Source organism: Ascaphus truei, chromosome 20 (assembly GCF_040206685.1).
Source record: "Ascaphus truei isolate aAscTru1 chromosome 20, aAscTru1.hap1, whole genome shotgun sequence".
Classification (NCBI taxonomy): Eukaryota; Metazoa; Chordata; class Amphibia; order Anura; family Ascaphidae; genus Ascaphus; species Ascaphus truei.
The window spans coordinates 17,924,955-17,952,379 of NC_134502.1; the positions used below are offsets into that span (position 1 = coordinate 17,924,955).

Below are 27,425 nucleotides of genomic sequence, written 5' to 3' on the forward strand. Positions count from 1 at the left end.
GAGGCGATATATCGGGTAAACAACTAGTCCCCCGGAATGAAAAAGGATTGTTCCAACGTTTAAATGACATTGATACATGTTGGAAAGCCATTAGCCAAACACTTACTGTTATGCAATAATAGCGATGTGACCAAATTGTTCTTTTATTGGCCTCAAACGAGTTTAAAAACACGAGCCGTGGGGAGGCGGCGAAGCTACTGTTAGGAATTCTTAAAAAGGAAAACATTCTGGATCTAAAAATAAGGGGCCCTCGGATGGTTTAAACACAGGCCGGGATTGGCAATCGTTTTGATAATAACAAAAGTATTCTGAGAAGCAGAGAGTGACTCGCTGTGCTGATTACCCAGAATCCCTCGCTGCAGCTGGGAGCACGGTTTGCTCAGAGATAATGGGGAGAAAGACGGGGGTTGCAGACCTGCCTGAGACACACGCATGCACCACACGTGGTACAGGCATACCCCGCATTAACGTACGCAATGGGACCGGAGCATGTATGTAAAGCGAAAATGTACTTAAAGTGAAGCACTACCATTTTTCCCCACTTATCGATGCATGTGCTGTACTGCAATCGTCATATACGTGCACAACTGATGTAAATAACGCATGTGTAACAGGCTCTATAGTCTAATGCAATAAAATATATATATGTGCGCGCGGTCCCAAAAGTTCTTTTATGTCCCAAACAGTATGATTAAAGGTCTCTCTGCAGCTCCTCACTCTCCCGTGATCAGCGGGGCAAACAGCCGAATACAACCACACATATAGCAGGGCGCAAAAAGAGAAGAGAAAACACACTATTAGTATAAATGTAAAAATAATTAGTATTTGTAATATGCATGAAATAACACTTACATAAAAACGGATCACAATGGATCAAACAGCACTGGGGGAGCTCGAAGGAGGGGTAGATGAGAGCGCTGTATTGTCACTAATATCAGATCTCAAAAACGACTTGATGTTACAGTAACAAAGTTCTTAAGGCTCCAATATCCAAAATCCACCCCTGCACCTCGCTCAAAACACACCCCAGGGAAGTTTACAAACACAGCTGCCCGGAGGAACGTGATAACGCTGTCTCTCTGCTGCGTGTGACGTCACCTCTACGTGTTTCGCGTCATACGACGCTTCGTCAGGAGGTATGATGGACACGATGGACGTCCAGTTAAAATACAGGAGAGCTGAACAAACCCACCAATCGGATACATTCATTCTCCTGGTTGCATTGTACCGTTATAGGCTACCATACCTATTCAATCAGTGATGGGACAGCAATATACATACATAGAAATACACCATTATTAACACATGAATTATCTGTATTAGGGTACTAACTACACATATGAAAATTAAACTTACAATGATATTCCTAAAACTAATGATGAAAATACACCTTCGTTTTAAAACATACTACACATGATATTTAAATGACAATTAATCTTAATGTATAAATGTCTCACCACTCATCTTAAGGGTGGTGTTACTAAACTGATGACCCACAATTATAACATAACTCTAATACATAAAACTATTACATAAATGTGCTCCCCTAGCTATTATGAACATACATTTATATAACAAAAACATATAACCTTATTCATTAAAATGAGTGATCACCTAACTTATACATACTACACATGTATTTAATTGAATAACAATTAATCTTAATAATGTGTAACTAAACTAATAACCCACAATTATAACATAACTCTATTTCATATGATCCCCTAACCATATCTAGCTATTATAAACATCTAAAATAAACATCAAAAATGACTCCTACATGATAACATATATAACCTAACCAAAATGTATAATGTAGATAATCAATAGTAAATGATACAAATTGTTCATACACTTAATTGCATATTTAATACATTTTCACACACTTTTCACACATTTCTAACATTTGATACACACTTCTCCATGGAGTCATTATAAAGTAATTACTTTAAAAGCAATTACTTTAAAAACGGGGCCAACTCTATCAATTCATTGAGTCCACCCGGTGATTTACTCCCTAATATGTATATCCAATATTGTTCCCTCTGTAACAATTTTGTATCTCGATTCCCCCCTTCTAGGATCTCTTGGAACTACTTCTACACCTCTAAATTTTAAACCATGTGGTTGTCCTTGATGGCAAGTCACAAAAATGTTGGGACAGATTATGAATCTTTTTCCCTTTTTCCAAATTGGATTCAGCATTTTTAATCCCATTAACATGTTCGCCGATTCTGATTTTCAGAGGCCTAATGGTCTTTCCCACATATCTTAGGTTACATGGACATGTAATGACATATATTACAAATGATGTTACACAACTGATAAAACGAGTGATATGATGTTCCTTATGTTTTTATCCCGTGATAGATATGGACACATTACACATTAACCACATGGGTAATTTCCCTGGGTTTTTTGTAAGAAATTGCTCAAGGATGGGTTAGGTGTACCCTTTTTGAGGGCACTAGGTGCTAACATGTTTTGCAAGTTCGCGGCCTTTCTAAAAGCCACTTTAGGTTTCTCACTTAATAAACCATGTAAAGCAGGGTCCATCTTTAAAATGCTCCAGTGTTTCTGGATTATCTTTCTGATATTGGTCTCTTTTTATTACAAAACCTAGTCACAAAAAGGGGTGTATTATCCTGTATATCATAACTCATATTGACATTAATGGGACGTTGTGATTTAGGGATCAACAGAGTCTCTCTTGGGTAGTTCCTACTTTTTTGAATAGATCTTTCTATCAAAGTAGGATGATACCCTTTTTCCATAAACCTCTTTTTTAGAACATTTGATTGTTCTTCAAAATCCCCCATTTGTGAGCAATTTTTCCGAACCCGTAACACTTGGCCATATGGGATATTGTTTAGCCACTGTTTTGAATGATTACTTGTAAAGTCCAAGTAGCAGTTGACATCCACCTGTTTGAAAAATGTTTTACTCACAACCTGATTGTCAACTATCTTTAGATTTAAATCCAAAAAGTTGATCTCTACTGGACTATTTTCTCCACTCAATACAATGTTTTTGTTGTTGTGGTTCAGATAATCATTAAATCTTAACAAATCCTCTGTAGTCCCCGTCCAGATCATCAATATATCGTCGATATATATTTTGTAATACAGTAAATATTGACTAAACCCATTCCTATTCCATATGAATTCCTGTTCCCACATTCCCATAAATAGTCCCGCATAATTTGGGGCAAAGCGGGTCCCCATGGCCGTCCCAGTGGTCTGGAGATAGAATTTTCCCTCAAACAAAAAATAATTGTGCTCTAATATAAACAATACACTATTAATAATAAATTGTTGTTGGTGAAAGGGTAAAGTGTCATCCTTGTGCAAGAAATAAGATACCGCCTCCACACCTTGTGCATGATGAATACATGTGTAAAGCGAAGTAACATCCAAAGTTACCCAAAGATAATGATCCTCCCAAATAATATTAGTGAGAGAATTTAAAATTTGAGTGCTACTGTATACTGTAAATAAGATGGAAGTGCAGTGGTGAGGGGTGCAAGAAAAGTATCAACGTAATGTGAAAGATTAGATGTGATGGAATCTATAGTCTCCCCGCTTGCGCACAGCTTCGGTGCAGGTAGGGAGCCGGTATTGCTGTTCAGGACATGCTGACAGGCGCCTGCGCGAGCTGCCGTTTGCCTATTGGGCGATATGTCTTTACTCGCGAGTGTACTTAAAGTGAGTGTCCTTAAACCGGGGTATGCCTGTATTATTTTTTACATTTACTATAATAACGCATGCATTTGTGTTTCGTTATATTGTTTCATTGTTTATAGGCGGATATAATATGTCAATGAAATAGCCCGTGTAAACCCATAAGATATTGTTTTTAAGGGTCAACGTTTTTTTGGGATGGTTTACGTTAGGGTGATGGGGAGCAAGTCTATTTCAACCGTAGGGGCCCGGCGATAATGATCTCCTGGCGAAGAAATGCCGCGTGGCGAAACGCGTAATGTGCGCGGAGTGAGCCTAGTGGTGGTTCCCCTGTACGCGCTTGGAGACTGGGATGGCAGATACAATAGATAGGTTCAAAAAAAGGTTGGACATCTTTTTAGAAAGGAAAGGTATAACGGGATATACTAAATAAGTAAACATGGGAAGACTTTTGATCCAGGGATTAATCCGATTGCCAATTCTTGGAGTCAGGAAGTAATTTATTTTTCCCCTTATGAGATATCATTGGATGATATGACACTGGGGTTTTTTGTTTCCCTTCCTCTGGATCAATAAGTATAGATATAGGATAAAGTATCTGTTGTCTAAATTTAGCATAGGTTAAACTCGATGGACGTACGTCTTTTTTTCAACCTCAACTACTATGTAACTACGTACTACTGTATGTAACTATGTCTGTTGAACAATTTGTCCGTCTCGCTGTGAGCGCCGTATTACGATGGGGTATCTCTTCCTATGAAGAATAAAGAAACGAGAGGGATTTTTTTTTTTAAAGAAGCGAAGGGTTGATGTTATAGGTTTGCATAGGGTGGGGAGGGGGATGGTCCTTTAAATATAGTGTAACCAGGCATAGCGCCGTCCCAGTCCTGATTTTTAAAGCTGCAGTTCAAGCAATATCCTCTTACATGTGTGTTTTTTTTTAATAGATCAGTTCTGTACTATGAGAAAATACTTGTAGCATTAAAAAAAAAAAAAAAACAATTTTAAAGACATTTTTAATGTATTCTAATGTAACAAGCATTTTTGTTCCTATCCTATAGCAACCATTTACAAAGTCACATCCCCTTCCCCTTCTGAAACAGCATCACCTTTTTGAGCCCTGCCCTCTCTCTAGCAGTAAACCAATTGAATCTAGTGCCTGCCTGGTCACATGATCTTCCCCACATAACTGGCTGTCAGTGCAGCAGAAGATTACCCAAGATGCATTTAGTGAATCCCCGAGCTGAATCTTCAGCGATCGATCACAGGAGAACAGATCGATCAGCAACTTAGCTAATCACTAGTCAGTGTGCAGATTGTGTTGATGAACATATTGAATGGGTTTTTTTTTTTTTAAACGACAGCTTGAACTGCAGCTTTAATCGCACTGTGTCTTAGTAATAGTGACAACACCCAAGCCATCCCTGCTCACTATGGCAATTAGTGCTGGGGTTTTATTTCCCAAACTACAAGCTGGTGAACTCATCGCCCGAAGGCTTTTGTTACTGTTTTTTTTCCTAATCCTTCCTGTTTCCCCCCCGGTACACCTCCTTGTACCTGTGTTATTCATCTGTTCCCGACTTAAGCGATTTGGTGGGATGGGACAACAACAAAAAACATATCCAGGGGAACCGAGGCTACATTTCCTGTGGTGACGTTCCACACAATAGCTTTCTCTTGCAGGGGAGGGGGGTGGGGTAGCCCTGACTCCTTTCACTGCCCCCACTCTTCCCTCAGCTAGTTAATATACTTGCTAAATAATCTTTTGAAACTGCTTACCGAGTATCCTGGTTCTTCACCGAGATCTTGTGTAGGTCAATATCCCTCCAGGTACAACCAATCCAAATCCTCCCCCCCCCCCTTACCAGTTCCTTAACCATTCGCTGAAATCACAGGTGGATGGAGTCCTCCTGCCTTCCCCACCCTACGGGATATCCTGGCAATATGTCTGAATAAAGCCACGGAGGATGCCACCAGCCGAAGGGCTAATCCTTCACTATTAATGCCTCCTGCACAACCATAACCTCATTCCCGACCAGGTCGTTAGTCTGGCTTCCTCCCTCGCTTGTGCCGCACCTGCTCTACGGGCGGGGGTCCCAGGGTAGAGAGCGGGGCCTCGGTAAGAGATCGAGCTGGGCCTGAGCATAGGAGTTGCGCAGTGGCAACAGGTTCGCGAGATGTGTCTACGACGTACCACTCTCACCCTGCCAGATCCAACAGTGGTCCAGACCTCCAGACAGGAGGCCTCTGAGGAGGCGGTGGCCTCAGCTGGGGCCAAAGCATATACATAACCTAGCTGTTTCAGCCTTCAGCCTAGCAATCACCTCCTGTAGAGAGAAGGCCTACAGATGTGACATTGCCAGAATGGTACATGGAAAACCACCACCTTACATCCACTGACAACACCAAACACTGAAGCAGATGTAGACACTATTGACAATGCTGTGTGCATCTCCTTCTGTGTTCAAACCTCCTGCTTGTTTCAAACTCATACTTACAATACCAGCTGCTCCTGGAACAACCAGCTGCTTATAAGCAGAGTAAGCTTGCAGTACTTGTTTTTATAGGGCACATGGACCAATCATAGCCAACAGAAGGACAGGCCAATCCGGAGGATCCTCTTGCCGATTGGCTGTTCTCTCCTCTCTCTGATTGGCTGTCTTACCGTCTCCTCTCATTGGTTTTCAGGGAACTGCAATTGGAGTCTCTGACTCTGGAGACCAATCAGGAAACAAGAGATGAGGTGAGAGATGTGTGTGTGTGTGTGTGTGTGTGTGTGTATATATATTGTATGTATGTGTGTGTTTGTGTATATATTTATGTGTGTATATATGGGTATGTGTGTATATATGTGGGTGTGTATATATGTGTGTGTGTGTGTATATATACTGTATGTGTGTGTGTTTGTGTATATGTTTATATATGTATGTGTGAGTGTATATATGTGTGTGTCTGTGTGTGTGTGTGTGTGTGTGTGTGTGTGTGTGTGTGTGTGTGTGTGTGTGTGTGTGTGTGTGTGTGTGTGTGTGTGTGTGTGTGTGTGTGTGTGTGTGTGTGTGTATGTGTGAATGTACATGTGTGTTGCTGTATGTGTCACTGACCCTGGTTGTGTTATCAGGTTGATGTCCCCGTGGTGAAGCAAAACTCGACAACAAGACGAGACAGCCAGAGACGGTCAGATATCTACCTACTATATATTATATACTGTATATATATAAATAAAATATAGACTATATACTCGCACCTACATATATTTATACTGTACACAGATATGTATATTCTCTATACACTAAAATACACATACATACAGTATATACACACACACACACACACACACACACACACACACACACATATATACATACACACACTGTATATATATATATATATATATATATATATATATATATATATATATATATATATATATATATATATATATATATGCAAATATAACTGTATGCTCATCTGCATGTCTTAGGCAGGTCTGCAACCCCGCCTTTCCCCATTATCACCCAGCATACAGCACTTCCACTGCAGCAAGGGATTCTGGGAAATGACATGCAAATGAGCACACAGTGTCACTTTTTGCCTCAATAACCATTTTTAACATGGTTCCCTATAGGCTTAAGCTTGCTGCATGGTCACAGCTTTGAGCACAGCCAGGATATATATAAATAAATATATATATATATATATATATAGATAGCTAGATAGATACACAGTTACATAGATAGATAGACATATTAATACCTTTGATCGATTATTATTACAGTATTATATATACTGTATATATATATATACACATATATACACTATGAAATGATTTGTACCCTCGACATATGACTGTCTCTTAGACCGCAAGGTGTCTCTCAGCTGTCTCTGGATGATTTCAAATTGCTGGCTGTGCTGGGGAGAGGTCACTTTGGGAAGGTGAGTGAAGGTCTGTCTCTCAGTCTCTCACTGAGCACAGCTATCTATTGGTGTTAAGGTGGATGTCTGTCTGTATTTCTCAGACTATGGGGCCTATATACTGAGCGTTTATTAAGCCACTTATCGAGCACTTATCGGCCAAAATGCCTACTCCAATCCTGTAAGCGTCGATAAGTGGGCGATAAAAGACGGAATCGCCCCCAAAATTTCCCTTAAAAAAAACATCGAAACTTGTACAATTCTAGTAGCCGCGATTAGGTAATCGAGCCCTACCCGCGGCTCTACAATGGCGAGTTACTCCCCAAATCCTCACGCCAGGAAAAGTGTGGCGTGAAGGTGGTGAGAACCGGCTGAAAAGCGGCGACATGGGACTTCCCCGAGATACAGGCCCCGTTATGGGGTGCCGGTATCTCCTCTGCATTTAAATGTCCCGATCACGTGACCGTGGGAATCCAAAGCATAGGAGATACCGGCACTACATAACGGGGCCTCTTTCTCGGGAAGCAGGGGGTCCCCGGCCCTGAAATCAACGCGTCTCCGCTCCGGAGACCCCCTGCTCACCTACACTAGTAATAAAACGTGTATTTAAAAACATACATTCCGGGCGAGATTTGTGCAGGGAGAGGCGTCTCTCTGCAGCAGAAAGAACTCGCCGGGTAACGCCTTTACAGAGGGTCGCTCTTCACGCCGCCGGCTACTCGCCCGTTTTGTGAATTTTGCTATCACGGGTAATCGAGACTTTCTGATACCGTGAGTGCAACGCTCACAAAAACGGCGATTTTAAATGGCCCGGTGATTTTTTTGTATGAACCCTTAGTGCAGAGGCCCCTATCTCTCAGTTCATGCTCTCTGTCTGTCTCAGGCTGTCTCTCATGTCCTGCACTCTGTCTGCCTTGCGCTGTCTCTCTGCCAGGTCCTGTTCGCTTTCTATGGCGGGGCTGTCTCTTAAGACTGTCTCTTAGGTCCCGCTTTCTATCTGTCTCTGTCCCTCTCTCTTTGGGTCCTTCTCTCTGTCTGTCTCGTACTCTCTGTCTCTGGTTGTCTCGTGCTGTCTCCTCTCTCAGGTCTTGCTCTCTGCCGGTCTTGTGCAGTCACTCAATCTGACTCCCCATCGGGTCCTACACTCTAGCTAATGCTGCCTCTCTCCCAGGTCCTGCTCTCGGAGTACCGACACTCCAATGAACTATTCGCCATCAAAGCTCTCAAAAAAGGGGACATCATTGCCAGGGACGAGGTCGAGAGGTCAGAGGTCATAGTGCAAGGCAGATCCTGCCTCTAAATACCCCCCCCCCCAGTCCCCTGTGTACGAAGCCAGGGGTGTCTGTGTTATCACCCCTGTGTGTTGCAGATATCACCACTATGCCCCCCCAGCCCTCTGTGTGAGCAGCGAGGTGTATATACAGTGTTATTTTTACCCCCAGCCCCCTGTGTGAGAAGCGAGGTGTATATACAGTGTTATTATTACCCCAGCCTCCTGTGTGAGCAGCGAGGTGTATATACAGTGTTATTTTTACCCCCAGCCCCCTGTGTGAGAAGCGAGGTGTATATACAGTGTTATTATTACCCACAGCCTCCTGTGTGAGAAGCGAGGTGTATATACAGTGTTATTATTACCCCCAGCCTCCTGTGTGAGAAGCGAGGTGTATATACAGTGTTATTATTACCCCCAGCCTCCTGTGTGAGAAGCGAGGTGTATATACAGTGTTATTATTACCCCCAGCCTTCTGTGTGAGAAGTGAGGTGTATATACAGTGTTATTATTACCCCCAGCCTCCTGTGTGAGAAGCGAGGTGTATATACAGTATTGTTATTACCCCAGCCTCCTGTGTGAGAAGCGAGGTGTATATACAGTATTATTATAAGCCCCCTGCGTGTCTCCCCTTTCCTCCTGTGTGAGAAGCGAGGTATATATACAGTATTATTATAAGCCCCCTGCGTGTCTCCCCTTTCCTCCTGTGTGAGAAGCGAGGTATATATACAGTATTATTATAAGCCCCCTGCATTTCGCTCCCAGCCTCCTGTGTGAGAAGCAAGGTATATATACAGTATTATTATAAGCCCACTGCGTTTCGCCCCCTGCCTCCTGTGTGAGAAGCGAGGTATATATACAGTATTATTAAGAACCCCCTGCGTTTCTCCCCCAGCCTCCTTTGTGAGAAGCGAGGTATATATATATACACAGTATTATTATAAGCCCCCTGCATTTTGCCCCCAGCCTCCTGTGTGAGAAGTGAGGTGTATATACAGTGTTATTATTACCCCCAGCCTCCTGTGTGAGAAACGAGGTGTATATACAGTGTTATTATTACCACAGCCTCCTGTGTGAGAAACAAGGTGTATATACAGTGTTATTATTATTCCCAGCCTCCTGTGTGAGAAGCAAGGTGTATATACAGTATTATTATTACCCCTGGCTATACAGTGTTATTATTACTCCCAGCCTCCTGTGTGAGAAGCGAGGTGTATATACAGTGTTATTATTACCCACAGCCTCCTGTGTGAGAAGCGAGGTGTATATACAGTATTGTTATTACCCCCAGCCTCCTGTGTGAGAAGCGAAGTATATATACAGTATTATTATAAGCCCCCTGCGTGTCTCCCCCTGCCTCCTGTGTGAGAAGCGAGGTATATATACAGTATTATTATAAGCCCCCTGCGTGTCTCCCCTTTCCTCCTGTGTGAGAAGCGAGGTATATATACAGTATTATTATAAGCCCCCTGCATTTCGCTCCCAGCCTCCTGTGTGAGAAGCAAGGTATATATACAGTATTATAAGCACCCTGCGTTTCGCCCCCTGCCTCCTGTGTGAGAAGCGAGGTATATATACAGTATTATTAAGAACCCCCTGCGTTTCTCCCCCTGCCTCCTTTGTGAGAAGCGAGGTATATATATATACACAGTATTATTATAAGCCCCCTGCATTTTGCCCCCAGCCTCCTGTGTGAGAAGCGAGGTACATATACAGTATTATTATTACCCCAGCCTCCTGTATGAGAAGCAAGGTATATATACAGTATTATTATAAGCCCCCTGCGTTTCGCTCCCAGCCTCCTGTGTGAGAAGCGAGGTATATATACAGTATTAAGAACCCCCTGCGTTTTGCCCCCAGCCTCCTTTGTGAGAAGCGAGGTATATATACAGTATTATTATAAGCCCACTGCGTTTCACCCCCAGCCACCTGTGTGAGAAGCGAGGTATATATACAGTATTATTATAAGCCCCCTGTGTTTCGCCCCGAGCCTCCTGTGTGAGAAGCGAGATATATATACAGTATTATTATAAGCCCACTGCGTTTCGCCCCCAGCCTCCTGTGTGAGAAGCGAGGTATATATACAGTATTATTAAGAACCCCCTGCGTTTCGCCCCCAGCCTCCTGTGTGAGAAGCGAGGTATATATACAGTATTATTATAAGCCCCCTGCGTTTCGCCCCCAGCCTCCTGTGTGAGAAGCGAGGTATATATACAGTATTATTATAAGCCCGCTGCGTTTCGCCCCCAGCCTCCTGTGTGAGAAGCGAGGTATATATACAGTATTATTATAAGCCCCCTGCGTTTAGCCCCCAGCCTCCTGTGTGAGAAGCGAGGTATATATACAGTACTATTATAAGCCCCCTGCGTTTCGCCCCAAGCCTCCTGTGTGAGAAGCGAGGTATATATACAGTATTATTATAAGCCCCCTGCGTTTCGCCCTCAGCCTCCTGTGTGAGAAGCGAGGTATATATACAGTATTATTAAGAACCCCCTGTCTTTCGCCCCCAGCCTCCTGTGTGAGAAGCGAGGTATATATACAGTATTATTATAAGCCCCATGCGTTTCGCCCCAGCCTCCTGTGTGAGAAGCGAGGTATATATACAGTATTATTATAAGCCCCCTGCGTTTCGTCCCCAGCCTCCTGTGTGAGAAGCGAGGTATATATACAGTATTATTATAAGCCCCCTGCGTTTCGCCCCCAGCCTCCTGTTTGAGAAGCGAGATATATATACAGTATTATTATTACCCCCAGCCTCCTGTGTGAGAAGCGAGGTATATATACAGTACTATTATAAGCCCCCTGCGTTTCGCCCCCAGCCTCCAGTGTGAGAAGCGAGGTATATATACAGTATTATTATAAGCCCCCTGCGTTTCGCCCCCAGCCTCCTGTGCGAGAAGCGAGGTATATAAACAGTATTATTATAAGCCCCCTGCGTTTCGCCCCCAGCCTCCTGTGTGAGAAGCGAGGTATATATACAGTATTATTATAAGCCCCCTGCGTTTCGCCCCCAGCCTCCTGTGTGAGAAGCGAGGTATATATACAGTATTATTATAAGCCCCCTGCGTTTCGCCCCCAGCCTCCTGTGTGAGAAGCGAGGTATATACTGTATACAGTATTATTATAAGCCCCCTGCATTTCGCCCCCAGCCTCCTGTGTGAGAAGCGAGTGTTCGTGGAGGTGAGTGCCTCCTCACACCCGTTCCTGCTCAGCCTCCTGGGCTGTTTCCAGACCGCGGATCACGTCTGCTTTGTCATGGACTTCATGGCCGGAGGAGACCTGATGACCCATATACACAGCGAGGTGTTCAGCCAGGCACGTGCAATGTGAGTGAGGGAGCAGTGTACGCCTGAGTGTGAGTATAGTGTGTGTGCCTGAGTGTGAGTTTAGTGCGTGCCTGAGTGTGAGTATAGTGTGTGTGTGTGTGTGTGTGTGTGTGTGCAGAGTCAATACGCAGTATGCATTGTGAATGTGTAGTGCATGGGTCAGGTGTACATACAGTGGTATATACAGTGTGTGCAGTGTGTGTATAGTGCATAGGTTTATATACAGTGTGTGCAGTGTGAGTGTATACCTCATAGGTTTATATACAGTATGTGCAGTGTGAGTGTATAGTACATAGGTTTATATACAGTATGTGCAGTGTGAGTATATAGTGCATAGGTGTACAGTATATACAGTGTGCAGTGTGAGTGTATAGTGCATAGGTGTATATACAGTATGTGCAGTGTGAGTATATAGTGCATAGGTGTACAGTATATACAGTGTGCAGTGTGAGTGTATACCTCATAGGTTTATATACAGTATGTGCAGTGTGAGTGTATAGTACATAGGTTTATATACAGTATGTGCAGTGTGAGTATATAGTGCATAGGTGTACAGTATATACAGTGTGCAGTGTGAGTGTATAGTGCATAGGTGTATATACAGTATGTGCAGTGTGAGTGTATAGTACATAGGTTTATATACAGTATGTGCAGTGTGAGTATATAGTGCATAGGTGTACAGTATATACAGTGTGCAGTGTGAGTGTATAGTGCATAGGTGTATATACAGTATGTGCAGTGTGAGTGTATAGTACATAGGTTTATATACAGTATGTGCAGTGTGAGTATATAGTGCATAGGTGTACAGTAAATACAGTGTGCAGTGTGAGTGTATACCTCATAGGTTTATATACAGTATGTGCAGTGTGAGTGTATAGTACATAGGTTTATATACAGTATGTGCAGTGTGAGTATATAGTGCATAGGTGTACAGTATATACAGTGTGCAGTGTGAGTGTATAGTGCATAGGTGTATATACAGTATGTGCAGTGTGAGTGTATAGTACATAGGTTTATATACAGTATGTGCAGTGTGAGTATATAGTGCATAGGTGTACAGTATATACAGTGTGCAGTGTGAGTGTATAGTGCATAGGTGTATATACAGTATGTGCAGTGTGAGTATATAGTGCATAGGTATACAGTATATACAGTGTGCAGTGTGAGTGTATAGTGCATAGGTGTATATACAGTGTGCAGTGTGAGTGTATAGTACATAGGTTTATATACAGTATGTGCAGTGTGAGTATATAGTGCATAGGTGTACAGTATATACAGTATGCAGTGTGAGTGTATAGTGCATAGGTGTATATACAGTATGTGCAGTGTGAGTGTATAGTACATAGGTTTATATACAGTATGTGCAGCGTGAGTATATAGTGCATAGGTGTACAGTATATACAGTGTGCAGTGTGAGTGTATAGTGCATAGGTGTATATACAGTATGTGCAGTGTGAGTGTATAGTGCATTGTGCGTAGGTGTATATACAGTATGTGCAGTGTGAGTGTATAGTACATAGGTTTATATACAGTATGTGCAGTGTGAGTATATAGTGCATAGGTGTACAGTATATACAGTGTGCAGTGTGAGTGTATAGTGCATAGGTGTATATACAGTATGTGCAGTGTGAGTGTATAGTGCATTGTGCGTAGGTGTATATACAGTATGTGCAGTGTGTGTATAGTGCATAGGTGTACTGTATATGCAGTATGTGTGTGGGTGTGTGTGCATGTTCAGTGTGTATATACAATATACAGTGTGAATGTATAGTGTATAGGTGTATATGCAGTATGTGTTTGGGAGTGTGTGCATGTGCAGTGTGTATATACAATATACAGTGTGAATGTATAGTGTATAGGTGTATATGCAGTATGTGTGTGGGAGTGTGTGCATGTGCAGTGTGTATATACAATATACAGTGTGAATGTATAGTGTATAGGTGTGTATGCAGTATGTGTGTGGGTGTGTGGGTGTGTGCGTGTGCAGTGTGTATATACAATATACAGTATGAGTGTGTATTTGGTCGCTGTTTATTTCAGCATCGTGTGTATATTATCTCTCTCAGGTTCTACGCTGCCTGTGTTCTCCTCGGGCTGCAATTCCTGCACAGTAAGAGCATCGTATACAGGTAAGGGGAGGGGTTCAGGGTGCCGTGGGGGGTTCAGGGTGTCATGGGGGGTTCAGGGTGTGATGGGGGGTTCAGGGTGTGATGGGGGGTTCAGGGTGTGATGTGAGTGTGAGATATGGGAGGTCAATATGTCAGGGGGAGGTCGGGATGTGATGGGGAGGTCACTGACTGGGGGCTGTAGGTGTGATGGGGAGGTCACAGTGTGACAGGGGTTGGGGTATGATGGGGGAGGTCTGGTGTCAGTAGGAGGTCAGGGATGACTGGGGCGAGGTGTCCTGGGGGGAGGTCAGTGTGAGATGGGGGAGGGAAGGATGCGATGGGGTTGTCAGAGTGTGACTACTGGGTTAGGGTGTGAGGGGGAAGCCAGGGTGAGACTGGAGGGTCGGGTGTCACTAGGAGGTCAGGGTGTGATGGGGAGGACAGGGTATGATGGGTGGGGTTCAGGGTTTAATGGAGGAGGTCATAGTGTGACTGGGAGGTCAGTATGTGATTGGGGGGGTCATGGTCAGGGTGTGATGGCAGGGCAGGGTGTGACGGCAGGGCAGGGTGTGATGTTAGGATTAGGGTGTGATATGGGAGGTCAGACTGTGATAGGGGAGGTCAGGGTGTGATGGGGAGGTCAGGGTGTGATAGCAGGGTTAGGGTGTGATGGGAGAGGTCAGGGTGTGATGGCAGGGTAAGCGTGTGATGGCAGGGTAAGGGTGTGATGGCAGGGTAAGGGTGTGATGGCAGGGTAAGGGTGTGATGGCAGGGTAAGGGTGTGATGGGAGGGTAAGGGTGTGATGGCAGGGTAAGCGTGTGATGGCAGGGTAAGGGTGTGATGGGAGGGGCAGGGTGTGATGGCAAGGTAAGGGTGTGATGGGAGAGGTCAGGGTGTGATGGCAGGGTAAGGGGGTGATGGGCGAGGTCAGGGTGGGATGGCAGGGTTAGGGTGTCATGGCAGGGTAAGGGTGTGATGGGAGGGGCAGGGTGTGATGGCAGGGTAAGTGTGTGATGGCAGGGTAAGGGTGTGATGGGAGGGGCAGGGTGTGATGGGAGGGGCAGGGTGTGATGGCAGGGTTAGGGTGTGATGGCAGGGTAAGGGTGTGATAGGGGAGGGCAGGGTGTGATGGCAGGGTAAGGGTGTGATGTTAGGATTAGGGTGTGATATGGGAGGTCTGACTGTGATAGGGGAGGTCAGGGTGTGATGGGAGGGGCAGGGTTTGATGGGAGAGGTCAGGGTGTGATGGCAGGGTAAGGGTGTGATGAGAGAGGTCAGGGTGTGATGGCAGGGTAAGGGTGTGATGGGAGGGGCAGGGTGTGATAGGAAGGTAAGGGTGTGATGGGAGGGGCAGGGTGTGATAGGAAGGTAAGGGTGTGATGGGAGGGGCAGGGTGTGATAGGAAGGTAATGGTGTGATGGCAGGGTAAGGGTGTGATGAGAGAGGTCAGGGTGTGATGGCAGGGTAAGGGTGTGATGGGCGAGGTCAGGGTGTTATGGCAGGGTAAGGGCGAGATGGGAGGGTCATGGTGTGATGGCAGGGTAAGGGTGTGATGGGAGAGGTCAGGCTGTGATGGCAGGGTCAGGGTGTGATGGGAGGGGCAGGGTGTGATGGCAGGGTAAGGGTGTGATGGGAGGGGCAGGGTGTGATGGCAGGGTAAGGGTGTGATGGGAGGGGCAGGGTGTGATGGCAGGGTTGGGGTGTAATGGGAGAGGTCAGGGTGTGATGGCAAGGTAAGGGTGTGATGGCAGGGTAAGGGTGTGATGGGCGAGGTCAGGGTGTGATGGCAGGGTAAGGGTGTGTTGGCAGGGTAAGGGTGTGATGGCAGGGTAAGGGTGTGATGGGCGAGGTCAGGGTGTGATGGCAGGGTGAGGGTGTGTTGGCAGGGTAAGGGTGTGATGGCAGTGTCAGGGTGTGATGGCAGGGTAAGGGTGTGATGGCAGGGTAAGGGTGTGATGGGAGAGGTCAGGGTGTGATGGGAGAGGTCAGGGTGTGATGGCAGGGTCAGGGTGTGATGGGAGAGGTCAGGGTGTGATGGCAGGGTAAGGGTGTGATGGCAGGGTAAGCGTGTGATGGCAGGGTAAGGGTGTGATGGCAGGGTAAGGGCGAGATGGGAGGGTCATGGTGTGATAGGAAGGTAAGGGTGTGATGGCAGGGTTGGGGTGTGATGGGAGAGGTCAGGGTGTGATGGCAAGGTAAGGGTGTGATGGCAGGGTAAGGGTGTGATGGCAAGGTAAGGGTGTGATGGCAGGGTAAGGGTGTGATGAGCGAGATCAGGGTGTGATGGCAGGGTAAGGGTGTGATGGGCGAGGTCAGGGTGTGATGGCAGGGTAAGGGTGTGTTGGCAGGGTAAGGGTGTGATGGCAGTGTCAGGGTGTGATGGCAGGGTAAGGGTGTGATCAGAGAGGTCAGGGTGTGATGGCAGGGTCAGGGTGTGATAGGAGAGGTCAGGGTGTGATGGCAGGGTAAAGGTGTGATGGCAGGGTCAGGGTGTGATGGCAGGGTAAGGGTGTGATGGCAGGGTAAGGGATGGCAGGGTAAGCGTGTGATTGCAGGGTAAGGGTGTGATGGCAGGGTAAGGGTGTGATGGCAGGGTCAGGGTGTGATGGCAGGGTCAGGGTGTGATAGGAAGGTAAGGGTGTGATGGCAGGGTCAGGGTGTGATGGCAGGGTAAGGGTGTGATCAGAGAGGTCAGGGTGTGATGGCAGGGTCAGGGTGTGATAGGAGAGGTCAGGGTGTGATGGCAGGGTAAGGGTGTGATGGCAGGGTCAGGGTGTGATGGCAGGGTAAGGGTGTGATGGCAGGGTAAGGGATGGCAGGGTAAGCGTGTGATTGCAGGGTAAGGGTGTGATGGCAGGGTAAGGGTGTGATGGCAGGGTCAGGGTGTGATGGCAGGGTCAGGGTGTGATAGGAAGGTAAGGGTGTGATGGCAGGGTCAGGGTGTGATGGCAGGGTAAGGGTGTGATGGCAGGGTTGGGGTGTGATGGGAGAGGTCAAGGTGTGATGGCAGGGTCAGGGTGTGATGGCAGGGTAAGGGTGTGATGGTGGGTTAGGGTGTGATGGCAGGGTTAGGGTGTGATGGCAGGGTTGGGGTGTGATGGGAGAGGTCAGGGTGTGATGGCAGGGTAAGGGTGTGATGGCAAGGTAAGGGTGTGATGGGAGAGGTCAGGGTGTGATGGCAGGGTAAGGGCGAGATGGGAGCGTCATGGTGTGATAGGAAGGTAAGGGTGTGATGGCAGGGTTGGGGTGTGATGGGAGAGGTCAGGGTGTGATGGCAGGGTAAGGGTGTGATGGGCGAGGTCAGGGTGTGATGGGCGAGGTCAGGGGTTGATGGAAGGGTAAGGGTGTGATGGGCGAGGTCAGGGGTTGATGGCAGGGTCAGGGTGTGATAGGAAGGTAAGGGTGTGATGGCAGGGTCAGGGTGTGATGGGCGAGGTCAGGGGTTGATGGCAGGGTAAGGGTGTGATTGGGGAGTTCAGGGTGTGACTGTTAGGTCATTTTGTGATGCGGTGTGGCCTGTCTATGATCTCTGACTCCTCACAGGGACCTGAAGCTGGATAATCTTCTCCTGGACTCAGAGGGCTACGTGAAACTGGCTGATTACGGACTCTGCAAAGAGGGTCAGTGTGTGTGTGTGTGTGTGTGTGTGTGTTTATCAATAGAAAGCGCCCCCTAGCGCGAAACGTACGTCAGGTGACCCGACGGCATGACGTCACCTTGCGGACCCGGCAGAGACACAAACTTCCCAAACTGAAGCCGGAGCGGCACCATGTAACGGGCAGAGACTCGAGCCTGAATATGCCTGCACACAGATAAGTCTCCCTTTAGCCCATGCTCCCCCCCCTCCCCCACTACAAGATTGCGCTACTAGTATCAATGTGTGGAAGACTAGGGTGACGCTGGCTATACCAATATATACATTTTTGGTAACATTGTTGCAGGTCACTTATTACACTTATCATTACTTGGATACACCTAGACCCAGAATGTTGCTACAGATTGTGGGTAGCACGGTTTAGGTGTACTGGTTTGATACATATATCCTGATTATTAGTACACCTGGGCTAATTACTATACCGAGGCGATGCTTTTATTTTCATCTTTAGTCTCGCTCTGGCTACGTGATCGATGAGCGATATTTGATCTAGTTGATGTGATTATCTCTGGCTAGCTAGACAATGTTAATATTAACGGACTGTCTCGTGGCGCACTGCGGTCTGCATTTTTTGGGATCCCATGAAGATCTCGGCATTAGTCGATTCTTGTCTATTGTCAATTATATATTGTTCAATATAGATAGGAGGCTATAACTGGATACGGTCATTGAACCGTGCCTCGGGGCACTCTCTCTGCACATTTGGTGCTCGCCCTTCCATAGAACCCCCTCGTTTGCAGAGCTATTCCAACGTATAATTAGCTAGCTTACCATCTGCCTAGGTGACCATTGCGCCACAGTCTATGTCCGCATAGTGACTCTATGCCGCATTACATTTATACCTTACAAGATACACTAGTCTCTCAGTTTTGTGTTCAGCTGTTTTTGACATGTATACTATATAGTTAACCAGCTGAGAGATCCGGCGTTGCCTGGGAGTACAATTTCCCGCTCCCCCCTCTCTCTCCACTCCCCCTGTCTGTTTCTCCGCTCCCCCCTCTCTGTTTGTGTCCCCCCCCCTGCGCAGCTCTGTTCCCCCCTAGTAAACAGTGGTCCTTTTGACTCACAACGAGAGAGAAAGACTATCTGAAAGGACAAGCGCAAGACAGAGCGCCCGACTTGCAAAACTGCTAGAATCCACTCGCAGGTAGAAATCGCTTGTGGTTTCCAATAATATTGGTTAGACGTCCCTCTATATCCCGCCGTTCCCCTCGACCGCCTTTTCTGGCGTCTCTGCCGCCAGCTGGAGCTGTGGTGGATGTTGTTGCATCGCAGGCTGGCGACGTTGCCACGAAAGCGAGGCATGGTTCCACAAGATAGCTACCCAACGCATTTCGCCGGCACTGTCCTGGCTTTATCAGGTGTGACATCGCCAGCCCGCAAAGCCACAGCACCCATTACAGCTCCAGCTGACGGCAGGGACGCCGGAGAAGGTGCTGAAGAGGAACGATATGGTCATAGAGGGACGTTTTACCGACACTATCTGAGACTACAAAAGATTTTTACATGCGGGTTGATAGTAGCACTTTTGTGAGTATATAGAGTTTCTATTTAGATTTTATAAATATAATTGTATTACACTATTGTGGGGCACTTTGGAATCTATCTATCTATCTATCAAAGAAAAAAATAGGTACTCGCAAGATTTGGCAAAAATACTGAAAACTGTTTTTTTAGCGATCAATGTTTCGGTTCAACCTAGAAACTTTAAAGACTCTAGGAGGTTAAACCAAAACACTGACAACTAAATAAATAGTTTTCACTATACTTGCCAAGCCCTGCGCGTAGACACAAACCGAGATGACGTGGATCCACTAACGGTCCTGTACTTAAATTAGACCTCAACAGCTGAAAATGGTGACAGCAAAGAGGGTGCGATTCTGTGAATTGTAATGAATAACAAATAGAAGCTCTTGCAAAGAATTCACTTTAAATGGACACCGCTCCTAAAACTTAACATTTATTTAACAGATGAATTAAAACGTGTCCCTGTTCTTTAATTTTACAGTAATGAAACAGTGAGTGTATAGGGTATTTTGGCAGTGAAACGCGTTGGTAGGGCAACGACCTTGCTATTTTTTTCTACTATGACCAACAAATGATTATTTTTATGGAAAAGACACTTTCCCTCTCATAATCTTTTTTTCAAGTTTGGATACCCCTGGCTGTGCTCTGTGACTCTCTCTCATTCTTTGTGTCCTATATTGGCAGTGAGTAAACCACTGATATGTACTTGATATTGATAGCTCCAAGTGATGTAATTTTCACTTGAAATAAACGTTACAGGGACAATGCGTTCCTCTAAGCAATTAGGTGGTTTAGGCCTTGCCCCCGCTGCCTACTACAGCGGACGCTGCACGGACGAGAGCCCTCCCCTCAATGGCGCCGGGCCCGCTGCGAGGGGCGGCCACAGCGCTGAGGCGCGAGCTGCTCCTGCTCTCAATAGAATTGAGAGCAGGACTCGCTACGGAGCGATAACGCACACCCCCCGGCGGTTCAGCCAATGAGGGCGAACTTGCCGGGTGACGTCATGGCCGCGCCCCCGTCACTCCCCCAAAACGCCCCCCCCCCCCCACCCCGATCTCTCTTAGTGCAGCTCCCTGCAGACCAGGTAATCGGCTGCACGCGCCACCAATCTCGCGGGCGCGCGTTGCAGCTGAGTTACCGGGGCCTTAGCCTAACTCACCAATGTAAGCTCCAAAGCTGCATAGGTAACTTACAGACAGACTTTACAGACTTTAAGACCCACCTTAAAACGCACCTGCTTATGGAAGCATGAGTAGCTCCGTGGCTGATACTTTACACCTCATACATAAAGCTTGGCCCCCTGCAGACACACTTAAAGCTGCAGTTCAGTCTTTTTTTTATTTTATTTTTTTACATTTATTTTTTTACTTCAATAGTTTTATGTGTGCAATCTCTAATTACCTAAAGAACAGTATAGCTGCAGCTCAATTCGTTCTCCATGTATTGATAGGTCGAAATTTGGTGACATATTAAAAGCTGGGATTTGTTTATATTCTGCTTGTCTGTCAGTGGAAGCTCATGAATATTCATGAGCACTCCTGCACTGACATGTGCTAGAGGGAGGGCAGGTCTGACAAAGGGGTGTGTCAGGTCTTGTGACAGGACAGGAAGGGGCAGTGCCTTAGCAAATGGCTGTTAAAATAGAATACAAGAAAATTGGTCTTTCAAAGTTGTTTTTTTAAAAACAGAAAATGCTAAAAGTATTTTTTCTTACTACAGAACTGATTTATTAAAAAAAACAAACATGCAGGATATTGACTGAACTGCAGCTTTAGCAGAACGCCCTCCTACTGTCTCTGTACGTTACTCCTGCTTACCAATTAGATTGTAAGCTCTTCGGAGCAGGGACTCCTCTTCCTAAATGTCACTTATGTCGGAAAGCACTTCTTCCCATTATGTGTTATTTGTATTTTTGGTAATTTATATGATTATGTCACGTGTATAACTGCTGTGAAGCGCTATGTACATGAATGGCGCTATATAAATAAAGATATACATACATACATACAGTACATAGTGTGAATACACAGGACACACTTCCTTAGAGTTGAAACACAAATAGTAGTATAGTATTACCCCATAGGGACAACTACTAATATGGGTAATATAGGCGTGCAACCTGCTATTTAGTATATGACATACTTATATTAATTAACTGAGTCATCTAAGCATCAGAAATACTCTATTGATCCTACCCTGAGCATACTTTGAGGGACAATAAGTTCCCTTGATCAAGTAATAGAGGATATGATAACTATATACAAATATATTCGGGGACAGTACAAGGAGCTTTCGAAAGAACTGTTCATCCCACGGGCAGTACAAAGGACTCGGGGGTCATCCCTTCAGGCTTCGTTCCCGGTGGCTGCGGCTGCGCATGCGTGCCGCACACAAGATACTGCCCTCTATGGGGTAGGCGTGTGTGTGCGCGCGCAAGGCGTGATGCGCGACGCCCGTCGCGTCTCCGCCTCCCCATCCCATAGGCCACGGATCGCCCCTGGGGCAGGAGCGCGCGGCGCTACGTTGCGTGCGCGCCGACTATATCCAATGCCTAAGGCATTAAATGTTTGAGAGTGCGACCATCTTGTGTGTATATGTATATATATACACACACACACACACACACACACACACACACACACACACACACACACACACACATATATATATATACAGTGTTCGACAAACCTATACATTTGCTCGCCCCGGGCGAGTGGATTTAACCCCCGGGCGAGTAAATATTGGCCCAAGCAGCACACGTTTGGTACTAGGTGGCGAGTAGATTTTTTTGTGTGGCGAGTAGATTTTTTGGTGATTTGTCAACCACTGTATGTATATATACTGTGAGTGTGTATTGTGTATATACTGTATACACTGTGTGTTGGCATATATTTTGTATATACTGTGTTCAAACACAGTACCAACTCTCTGTATGAGGTCCCTCTATATAGCCTTTATGTATTGTATAGCTATGTATAAACTCTCAATACAGTATATAAGATCTCTCTCTCTCTCTCTGTATAAGATCTCCCTCTCGCTGCATAACATATCTGCATAGTTTCTCTGTATAATATATCTACATGTTATACAGAGTATAAACTCTCTCGGAATAATCTTTCTCTGTATAATGTCACTCTGTATAAGATCGCTTTCTCTGTATAAAATCTATCTGTCTCTCTCTCTCTCTCTCTCTCTGTATAATGTCTCTCTCTGTATAAGAATGCTGGCTGTATAAAATCTTGCTCTGTATGAGATCGTTCTCTGTATAAGATTGCTCTCTGTATAAAATCTCTCTCTCTCTCTATGTATTAGGTATGGGTCCGTGTGACCGCACCTCCACGTTCTGTGGCACCCCGGAGTTCCTGGCCCCCGAGGTTCTCACGGACGCTTCGTACACTCGGGCCGTGGACTGGTGGGGGTTCGGGGTCCTGATCTACGAGATGATGGTGGGAGAGGTGAGGGGGGCTCTCTTGGGACACGGTGAGGAGGGGGGACCCTGAAAAATGGGGGAGGGGGATCCACTGAGAGACCATGAAATCTGAGGGGTCACAGGAAATACAGAAGGGCGGCCACAAAAACTGGGGCATCACAGGGAAGGCTGGAGAGGACCACAAAAGATGGGGATCAGAAGGGGCTCCTTAAATGGCTACAGGGGACACTGACAGGAGGGTCCACCCTTAGAGGATTAAATGAAACTAGCCTCTCTCTCTCTGCCTCCTCTCCCAAACCCCTCAGTCTCCGTTCCCCGGGGACACTGACAGGAGGGTCCACCCTTAGAGGAGTAAATGAAACTAACCTCTCTCTCTCTCTCTGCCTCCTCTCCCAAACCCCTCAGTCTCCGTTCCCCGGGGACACTGACAGGAGGGTCCACCCTTAGAGGAGTAAATGAAACTAACCTCTCTCTCTCTCTCTGCCTCCTCTCCCAAACCCCTCAGTCTCCGTTCCCCGGGGACGAGGAGGAGGAAGTGTTTGACAGCATCGTCAACGACGAGGTTCGTTACCCACGATTCCTCTCCGCGGAAGCCATCGCCATCATGAGACGGGTGAGAGAGTTATCCGCAGATCAACGCAGCTATCCCCCCTCCTCCCCCCCACCCCAACCTCCCACCCACACCACCACCCCTGCAGAGCATTGCAACTATTCCATCCTGCAGAGCGTTGCGGCTATTCCACCCTACAGAGCGTCGCGACTGTTCCACCCTGCAGAGCGTCGCGACTGTTCCACCCTGCAGGGCGTCGCGACTGTTCCACCCTGCAGAGCGTCGCGACTGTTCCACCCTGCAGGGCGTCGCGACTGTTCCACCCTGCAGAGCGCCGCAGTGACCGGGCGTTTTGTGCGTCTCTCTGTCTCGTCGTTGCAGCTCTTGCGCAGGAACCCGGAGAGACGTCTGGGGTCGGGAGAGCGGGACGCCGAGGACGTGAAGAAGCAGCCGTTTTTCAAGGTGAGGTGACCGGCAGCGTCTGTAGGGGAACCCGGGGACTTCTTACTGTGCACTTCTTTACATTCAGTTATTTTATAGATGTATTTCTCTTACCGGTTCTCTCTCATATGTCTCTCTCTCATATGTCTGTCTCTCTCTCTCTCATATCTCTCTCTCATATGTCTGTCTCTCTCTCCTTCTCTCTCTCCTTCTCTCTCTCATATGTCTGTCTCTCTCTCCTTCTCTCTCTCCTTCTCTCTCTCATATGTCTGTCTCTCTCTCCTTCTCTCTCTCATATGTCTGTCTCTCTCTCCTTCTCTCTCTCATATGTCTGTCTCTCTCTCCTTCTCTCTCTCATATGTCTGTCTCTCTCTCCTTCTCTCTCTCCTTCTCTCTCTCATATGTCTGTCTCTCTCTCCTTCTCTCTCTCCTTCTCTCTCTCCTTCTCTCTCTCTCTACCTTCTCTTTTTCTCTCTCTCTCTCCTCTCTCTCTCTCCTTCTCTCTCTCTCTCTCTCTCTCTCTCCTTCTCTCTCTCTGTCTCCTTCTCTCTCTCCTTCTCTCTCGCTCTCTCTACCTTCTCTTTCTTTCTCTCTCTCTCTTTCTCTCCCCCCCCTCCCCCTCCCCGGCACCATCTTGCCCTGCAAGGTGCGGTCAGCCACCAGGCTCCGCAACTTCAAAATGGCGCCGCGTTGCCACGTGAACTTGACGTCGCGGCTGCCACGCGGCAAGTTCACGTGGCGCCGAGGCGTCGCGTGATGCCCCGTTATCATGGCAACGCGATGCTGCGTGAGGCCGTCATGTAGCGTCCCGTTGTCATGGCAACTAGTCGTCACGTAGCATCCCATTGCCATGGCAACGTGGCGCCATTTGACGTTGCGCGGCCATGTTGACAGGGTTTGCAGGGGGAGATGCCGCCGCCCGGAGAGTAGTCCGCACAACCCGTAGCCCGGAGATACGTGGCTGAAACCCGTAGTGGTGGCAACCCTGGGTGCAGTTCATTAAGTGGGATCCGCTTAAAGAACCAGTTCGTTGCAGTGTGTCACCTCCTCTCTCTCACCTCACCATGTGCCCCTCATCTCTCTCTCTCTTCCCCCTCTCCTCCTCTCCCTCTCTTTCTTCTCCCTCTCCTCCCGTTTTGTCCCTCACTCACCTCACGCCTCTCTCTCTCTCTCTGCCCCACCCTCCCAGGACCTGGATTTTGAGGCTCTCCTCTCCCGCCGCCTACCTCCCCCCTTCACCCCGTCCCTGAAGGAGCCGCAAGACATCAGCAACTTTGACCCGGAGTTCACCTGCGAGGGTCCGGAGCTGACCCCACCGAGGGAGCCGCGACCTCTGACCTCCCACGAGCAGGGAATGTTCCAGGGCTTCGACTACGTGAGGGAGGGCGCCTGAGAGAGCGGGGCAACTATCAACAGACACCTCGGGGCAATTCTGTCTGTGTCCCTTATCTCCTCCCTCAATGTTCTCTCTCTTATTTCCCTTCCCCCCCTATTTCTCTCCTCCCTCCTCTATGTCTCCCTTCCTCTCTCTCTGCCTCCTGACAAGTCATGTAAATAAAAATCTTTATATAACTTTGTGACTTTTACTGCAGAGGTAGGTGTGTGCGAGAGAGTGTTTGAGTGTGTGTGTGTGTGTGTGTGTGTGTGTGTGAGAGTCAGAGTGTGAGAGTCAGAGTGTGAGTGAGTGTGTGAGAATGTGTGTGTGTTAGAGTGAGAGTGTGTGTGTGAGTCAGAGAGTGAGAGTGTGTGTAAGTGCTGCATTAATAAGTGAGTGCTGCCTGGGCGTACCCTTTTTCTTGGGATAGAGATACAGGATGTTCCAAAATGATTCATCAAAAAATATATCAAATATTTACTGCTGGATAAATAATTTTGGGACAATGTGTGTATGTGTGTGTGTATATACTGTATATATATATATATATATTTACAGTATACAGTATACAGTTAAATGTAATAAATACAGTGACGCAGAAACGTCTGTGTACAGATGTAGCATAACTGGGACACGGTGCTTGACTTTGAACGCCTCTGACCCGGTGCCGGAGGAGAAGTGCTGTGGTGGGTTCTGATCCGGCAGCAAGAACCCCCCACCCCCCGCAGCTCCGGAGACAGTAAGCTGTGTGTTTGGGAGAAAACACTCACTCCCACCTGTGATAGTTTAAAACGCCGTTTGTACAGTATAACCGGACACATTATGGACGGCCATTACTTCTCAAGCAGCCAGGACCCCTGGGATCTGTCCCACTCCATCCATCATATCCTTTTTACATTTGTTTCTGGTTATCTAGACAATATATGGCTTATTCACAGTTTATATTTGATATAATTGTGTTGATTTAGTGCTGATTTTTTCTCTTTTATATAATATATACTTGCTGAGAGACCCGGCGTTCGCACGTGAGTTAAATTTCCCTCTGGGGGGGGGGGGGGGGGGCAGTGGACAGGAGGGAGGGACGGACAGTGGACAGGAGGGGGGGGGCAGTGGACCGTGAGGCCGAGGGGCAAGAGAGTGGCAGTTGGGTGACATAGAGCCAACAATCTGATTGACCAGAGGCTGAGGACCAATCAGATTCACCGCATCTAGCACCAGACTCACAAGAATCAATTTTATTATAAATAGAAGATTGTATAGATTGTATTGTATGTCTTTATTTATATAGCGCCAAAAGTGTACTCAGCGCTTCACAAAGAATACAGTACAGGGAATTATAATAATACAATAAGTGCAGCACAAATCAGACAAAAGGAAAGGAAATCCCTGCCCCGAAGAGCTTACAATCTAAGAGGTTTGAGGGGAAACGTACAGAGACAGCAGGTGAGGGAATAAGTGTTGTAGATGGGTGTGCTTGGCGACAATGGGTGGTATAAGTGACTGTGGGACAATAGCCATGAGTGCAGGCTTTTGGGATGCTTGATTTGTGGGGCAAGTTTTAGGGTTGGTCAGTGTTAAATGAAATGGTTAACACCATTTACAGGGGAAGAGATGGCAGGGAGGCATGAGTGAGATCAGGTGTATATGTCTGGCTTCAGGCTTAGGGGAGATCCCCAGCAGCAGGAAAGAGTAGATAGAGGGTGTGAATAGAGGATTTATGGGGGTGATTTTTATTGATGGTTGTTGGGAGAGAGGTGTATAAATAATGGTGCAGTGGGGAGTGGGGAAGGTCGAGAGAACAGGGACATTCACCAAGGAGTGAGGAAACAGTAAACAGAAAAAGCAATACGGAGGGCATAGTGAGATGCAGGAGGAGAGACTTCCCTGTTATTGGAGGATAGGAAGAGTACAAATAATCACAGCTTTTAGAAAGTAAAGTTCTCACAGTTGTAAAGTTGTTGTTCAGAGTCCAGATCTTCCTCCAATCTTCACCTCCAAATTCAACTCCAAGATTAACTCCACACACTTAAATGTTACACAGCCATATGTATATATTTTGTGTTTCATATATATATATATATATATATATATATATATATATATATATATATATATATATATATATATAAAATCCAAAAAACACCACCTTG

General features: G+C 46.5%; 1 protein-coding gene across 1 annotated transcript in view; it reads left to right on the forward strand.

Moving 5' to 3' along the window:
* The window catches only part of LOC142470710 (serine/threonine-protein kinase N1-like), a 64,357-nt gene extending 38,885 nt beyond the window's left edge, over positions 1-25,472 (forward strand). The window contains 11 exon segments of the mRNA XM_075577363.1: positions 6,369-6,423; positions 6,799-6,854; positions 7,538-7,613; positions 8,764-8,855; positions 12,012-12,188; positions 14,255-14,317; positions 17,841-17,917; positions 22,792-22,934; positions 23,415-23,522; positions 23,841-23,921; positions 25,090-25,472. Of these exon segments, the coding sequence (XP_075433478.1) occupies positions 6,369-6,423; positions 6,799-6,854; positions 7,538-7,613; positions 8,764-8,855; positions 12,012-12,188; positions 14,255-14,317; positions 17,841-17,917; positions 22,792-22,934; positions 23,415-23,522; positions 23,841-23,921; positions 25,090-25,293 (1,132 nt within the window). The 3' untranslated portion in view covers positions 25,294-25,472.
* Positions 25,473-27,425: the final 1,953 nt, after the last annotated feature.